Raw genomic sequence first — 6,343 nt, forward strand, 5'->3', positions numbered from 1 at the left:
TTCTGTGAAAAATTGGGTTCTGCTTTCACTACGGGAAACGAATTACTTGAATCAAGTACTGTCAGTTCCGATGAAGGCTACATGTTTCCGGATCATTTTCCCTCTGTGTTTTCCCATTTTGTGCTCGCTTAGGTTTGCCGGGAGAGAAAGGCGAAAGGGGTATTGGATCTCCAGGACCTCGAGGGCTGCCTGGCCCCTCAGGTAGGTTTGCTAGTACATCAAACAAGTGAACATATCATTACCGAGAGAGCATACGACCCCACGAGATGCACAAACTCATCCTGTTAGCTTCAGGCATACTGACCATCACGGAAGGTATTTTAGCAAGAAGTTATAGAGGAGGTTATACCTCATTTTTATGTTCTCTTTGTTCAAAAATGTTTCAGTGCGTTCTATTTAAGCATTTACTCTAACTTTAATATAGGAGGGTTTGAGTTTTAGTGACACAGAGGGCTGTTGTTTTCTCTTTATGGGATTCCTGTTTGTTTTGTTTGGCCTCATAGCCTTTAAGGATGCTGTCATTTCCTGTTCCTTCTGGTATTCTTTAAGAGGTCGCTAGTAGACTGAGGAAATATACTCTCATTACAAATCCTGACACGCTGCAAGATTTCATTCACAGTTTCTTTATTGATGTTTTGGAAGGAAATAATAGTTGTTCTGTGCATTTTGTTTACTAGATTGAAAATGAATTTTTTTCTTCGTTATAAGGTCCGTGAGACCCTTGCAACCATGGTCAGTCCTGGAGGTTAAATCTTTACATTTATGTTAAGCATGAGTAAGCGTCACTTGATCCAGAAATAGCACTGCTTCACATAGTCTGGAGGTGGAGCAGGCAACCCGAATGTCTGCCTTGGCTACCACAGCCATTTCCTGCCGCGAGTCTTACCTCTAAGACAGTGGGAGCAAACCAGAGAACTCACTGATATCTTTAGTTTGGCTCAATTCTTGCTAAGTCAGTTTTCTTTGAATAAAATCATTAACATAGTTGGATTTTTGGCATTAATTCTTGAATCACTGGTAAGAAAGTTCTACACTGGGTCATACTGGTGATTCCTTAAGGACATATTTTCTTACCATACACTAGTGAATCGTCTAGTCTTGAAGTAGTGGAGGTGCCGAAGTATTGTTGACTGCCTCAGGAGATGTGTTTGACAAGAGGGGAAATATTTCTTTTAAACCCATAATAGGTCCACAAGGAGAATCCAGAACGGGTCCACCAGGGTCCACAGGTTCAAGAGGTCCTCCAGGTCCCCCTGGTCGTCCTGGAAACTCAGGTATCCGAGGCCCCCCAGGTCCTCCTGGATACTGTGACTCTTCCCAGTGTGCCAGCATCCCATACAATGGACAAGGCTATCCAGGTATGTTGTTGCCATTATAGGGACCCAAACTCACCTGAATTAAAAAACCTTTATGGAAATGAAGTTCCCTAGGACGGAAGGAAAGTTGATTTGAGGATTTCTTGAAGATATCAACTCTTTCAGTTGTATGTTTTGTTATTCTCTCTCAAAAGAATTAATGTTAATTTTATAACATTATTTCACTGTTAGGAGTTGAATAATTATCTTCTCCTCCTTTCTATACTTCTGCACTTACCAAATCACATCATAAACCTCTATTTCTCTTGGGAGTTCAAAGAATGCTACCAATTGACTGGTTTTTTTTTTTGTTTTTTTTTTTAACCCTAAAGGCTGGGAAGAGGGATTTGTTGAATACAAGAATATATCTAAAAAACTGTTTTGAGACTCTATTGTGTAGGCAGACTATTCGATAACATGGTACAGACAACTGAAAATATTTCACTATTTCACATTGTCCATGGAATTAATATTTATAAACTCTGGGACTTAATGTTTTTAGAGTCAGTCATGAAATTCTAGTACTCGACAATTACAGGAGGCAGAAGTCTCTTAAGCCTGACTTTGGGGACTGTGGGGATAAAGGAGATATGCTGATCTGAAAATAAATACATTAATGCTGTGGGCAGCGGTCAGCGGTGACCTTTCCATCAGCACACCCTCGAGCATCTTGCAAGTTTTAAAAATGATACTGCTGTTTGATATGGTTGGCTACTAGCAAGTAGTGCATGAGTAGTTGAATACCTAAATATCTATATATCTATATATTTATGTGCATACTTACCTATGACCAGAAGTAATCATGAATCGTAAATTTCTCAAGCAACCCATTCACAAAATTACAATTTCACTCTTTATAAAAGAAACTTAAATTACCTCTGCCTTCTGGTATGTGTGAATAACTTGAAATATATGGATATATACATATCTACTTTAACCATTACATACTTAGATGAATGTGTATAGATGTTTTTTTGCATAGTAATTCAACTTTTAAAAACTATCATCTTTGACCTGTTTCAGGTTCCGGCTAACAAATTTTCTAAGTCGCCAGCGCTGCTTACAGTTTGAATACATGAAAATCCTGTTTCTGAGATGTTTGCGCACGTGCTTATTAGGAAATGAGTCTGTATGGAAATCTCACCACAGATATGGTTAATGAACTGGGTGGACATCATAACGGAGGGTGGAGACTCTTTATACTAACTTGAATGAGACAAAAGCAGTGGTGTTAGTTTATAAGCCTGATGCATTTCAGTAATAATGTAGAAAAATATTATTTAAAAGAAAACGTTCAAACACACAGCTCATGAGGAAGGAGCCTCCGCTTTGAAAGAGGCGCATAATAAAACTACTAACCGCAGAGATGATGCCATTTTGAGAAAAACAATTAACCGGGTTCAAGAGAAATACCTTATGTAAATAATAAACTAATGACGGCTTGTAAATGATTTGTATGTGATCCTGTCCACTAAAATCACTTAACAGTCCTGTACAATCAGCTTCTGCCTGCTGCTTGCTCTCTGCCGGAATAACACCAAATAGAATCTCATCTCTCGCTTGTTAGCGATGTGTCTGATTCAGGGCATGTGTCTTACTATGATTACCTTTTGTACGTGTACTTTCATTTGGATTTTGTAATCGCAATTTTCACACCAAAGTTTGAGAGTCACTTCTTCTCTTCCTGTTTCGCTGTAGTCACTGGAGGTCCTCACCCACCAGCTGTAACTCAGGCCGTGGGAGAGACAGCCACAGAACATGTCATGTACTGTATATTACCTGGTGATAGTTGATTTTCACCTCCAGAGTTCAGTTTCTAGGAGCCAATGTCACTTCCCCATACCTCCTCATCTTTCCAAATGGTTCTCTGAACTGAGGAGTTTGAAGTCATGAACGGTTACTTGGGGATTTGCAATATCCTACCTAGGTTGGTTTACAGTTCTCCTTGGCCCAGTCTCTGACCCTTCCCAGGTATTTGTGCAATGATTGTACTTACTGCTGGATCTTTGAAGGTTAAAAACAAGTGCCATTTCATTATTGATCACCAAATTCTCTCTGCAAATGGAAGCAATGGGAACATTGTAATTTATCTATTTATAGTTATGAGATTAAGACTGGAGTGCCATCCCCTCGGGTGATGATTTAGCTTTTGCTGTGTGTGTGTGTGTGTGTGTGCGTGTGTGCCTTCCAAATCATGCCATAACTGTAATGTTGAATCGGACAGAGCCCTACGTGCCCGAGGGCGGGGCCTACCTGCCTGAGCGCGAGCCCTTCATCGTGCCGGTGGAGCCCGAGCGGACGGCGGACGAGTACGAGGACTATGGCGCCGACGAGCCCGCCGAGGAGCGTCCTCCCCATGAGCGCTGGCGGCGCGCCCTGCTCCGCGGCCCCCGGCAGTGAAGCTGACACCTGGCGCGCGCGCGCGCGCAGCACGGCCAGGCTGGGGGGAGGTGTTGGGATTCTCATTTACAGGTCAGACGGAGCAGTGTACGTGTTATCTGTCACGTTTCTTCCGGCGTTGCTTCATCCGAGAGTACCCTTTCTGGCTGTAGAGAACCTTGTTCCTGCAGGAAGCCTAGCTCGCTGCACGCAGTCTGTAGAAGTCTTTGCCTTTGCCCTTGAAGTGCTTGCGAAATACTTTGTTCACAAAAGCTGCAGGGAGAGAACGTGCCTTGTGCCTTTAGGTAGCACAGCGGGAAGCCTCAATGAAACTTAGGTTCAGCAGTTAAGTCCTGGAGCCCAGAACGACTGTGTATTTCGAGAGGGCAGTTTATCTTTTCCAATGCTTATTTGCAGTTCAATTACATCCCGATCCAAGCAGTTCCCCTCCTAAAACCAAAAAAGAGGGAAAAGTCAACTCTGTTGCGACTATTTATCTTCCTCTTCTATCTTCTGTTATACATTAGGGCATAGTATGCTCTTATACATCTCCTTTAACAACCACAAACCTTAAGCCATGTAGCTGAAATTATTGTATCAACTGGATACAGTTCCATATTGCCTTAAACCTCCTTGTTTTAGACACGCTAACATTTATACCAAATTGCAGATTATTCTGCAGAGATGGAATTGCATGTTTGTGTTGTACATTTAGTATGAACTTTTTTTTCCCAGAACATAATGTTTCTTAGTTATCAAAAGCAGTTGGAAAATGTTTGCAAGACTATGAACATAGAATTGCTGCTTTTATATTTTAACTGCAGATTGTGAATTTCACTGCCTTATATTATTTATTTCTGAAACAAAAGAGGCATTTTTCAATAAAACTACTGAAAATTTGACATGATATGTTTTTTCTTTAATGGCCTTTTGGACTGTCCAGGCGGTTGTTAAAACAAACAAGTTCATATCCTTGGATACAGTTACAAATCTTGCTAATACTATTAAATTATGCTAAATAACTTTAGATTTTTAATTATGTGGTGAAGTCATAGAAAGAGGGTAGTGAGAGAGCTTTAAAAAGCCCAGCAGATTCCAAAGGCTTTATTAGGAATGTAGAGGAAGTGTGGGTTGGTGGAAAAACAACTAAGTATCCTAGGAGACCCCAAACAACCAAACAACCTTTAACAAGCCACAAGATTTCATATGCATTCAGTCACTTTCCTATACCATACTTTACCCAATAGCATGTTTAACTGCAAAAAGGATAATCCTTAATGGAAATGTTTACATTTAGTGATACCTTCTTTTTTTTTACTTTTACGAACACAATAACATCATTTTAAATATCAAAGAAAACAATGTAAATGTTTGTTTGAAAGAACTGACATCAATTGAAGAGAGAAGTACTGAAAGAACATTTTCCACAGAGCAAAACATCTTGAGTTAAATGCTCCCTGGAGACTGCGATCAAGAGGGTCCCCAAGAAAAAGAGGAAATTCTCTTCCAAGGAGGAGCCTCTCAGCAGTGGACCTGAAGAGGCTGCTGTCAGCAAGAACAGCAGCTCCAAGAAAAAGAAAAAGCTCCGAAAGCTACCCCAGGAAAGTTAGAATGGACATTTCCCTAGTGGGGCATAACTTACTGAGATATTTCCCAACCCATCCCCTATAGCTCAATAAAAATAAAAAAATTCACGAGTCAAAAAAAAAAGGACTAGATAATAGGGCTTCCCTGGTGACGCAGTGGTTGAGAGTCCGCCTGCCGATGCAGGGGACACGGGTTCGTGCCCCGGTCCGGGAAGATCCCACATGCCGCGGAGCGGCTGGGCCCGTGAGCCATGGCCGCTGAGCCTGCGCGTCCGGAGCCTGTGCTCTGCAACGGGAGAGGCCACGGCAGTGAGAGGCCCACGTACCGCAAAAAAAAAAAAAAAAAGGACTAGATAATAAATGTATTGTGATCAAGAGGTTTCAAGCAGATTGCCAAATTCATAGCATTCATCTGTAATTTCTGATACGTACATTTTAAAGCTGAAGGAGACCACTGAGATCATCCCAGTCTAATTCTTTGCTTTCTGTTAGGAAGAAACAGACTCAGCTAATCAGTTATCAGAGCAAGACTAGGACTCTAGGCCTTGTGCTTCTCACCTGGTTTTATCATCAGATACTCTCCTCTCCCTTCCTGGGAGCCCCTAGTTTCTGGGCAGGAGCTTTCATCTTTCAAGGTTCTATGAATGTATCTTCATTAATGTCTTTTTTTGTGTGTGTGTGGTACGCGGGCCTCCCACTGCTGTGGCCTCTCCCGTTGCGGAGCACAGGCTCCGGACGCGCAGGCTCAGCGGCCATGGCTCACGGGCCCAGCCGCTCCGCGGCACGCGGGATCCTCCCGGACCGGGGCACGAACCCGTGTCCCCTGGATCGGCAGGCGGACTCTCAACCACTGCGCCACCAGTGAAGCCCTATCTTCATTAATTTCTGATTCATTTGGGTTTCTGATACTCCTTGATGATGAGCCTCTGTATCGGGAGCCTGAAGATGGGTTCAGTTCCTTGTCACTGACCCAGCTGGGTCCCAGGGCCACATGGATTTGAGGCGCAAAGGAATTCCACCTTC

The 6,343-nt window shown here is 42.5% G+C and overlaps 1 protein-coding gene across 6 annotated transcripts in view; it reads left to right on the forward strand.

Moving 5' to 3' along the window:
- The window catches only part of COL12A1 (collagen type XII alpha 1 chain), a 114,533-nt gene extending 109,897 nt beyond the window's left edge, over nt 1-4,636 (forward strand). For 5 of the 6 annotated variants that reach the window (XM_067702755.1, XM_067702758.1, XM_067702760.1 and 2 more), the window contains 3 exons: nt 133-201; nt 1,188-1,358; nt 3,580-4,636. In XM_067702755.1, coding sequence (XP_067558856.1) covers nt 133-201; nt 1,188-1,358; nt 3,580-3,755 — 416 coding nt within the window. In that variant the 3' untranslated portion in view covers nt 3,756-4,636. Of the gene's footprint in view, nt 1-132; nt 202-1,187; nt 1,359-2,378; nt 3,531-3,579 lie in introns of those variants that run through there. The other variant, XM_067702759.1, reaches the window with a different exon arrangement.
- The last annotated feature ends 1,707 nt before the right edge of the window (nt 4,637-6,343 follow it).

Source organism: Pseudorca crassidens, chromosome 13 (genome assembly GCF_039906515.1).
Source record: "Pseudorca crassidens isolate mPseCra1 chromosome 13, mPseCra1.hap1, whole genome shotgun sequence".
Lineage (NCBI taxonomy): Eukaryota > Metazoa > Chordata > Mammalia > Artiodactyla > Delphinidae > Pseudorca > Pseudorca crassidens.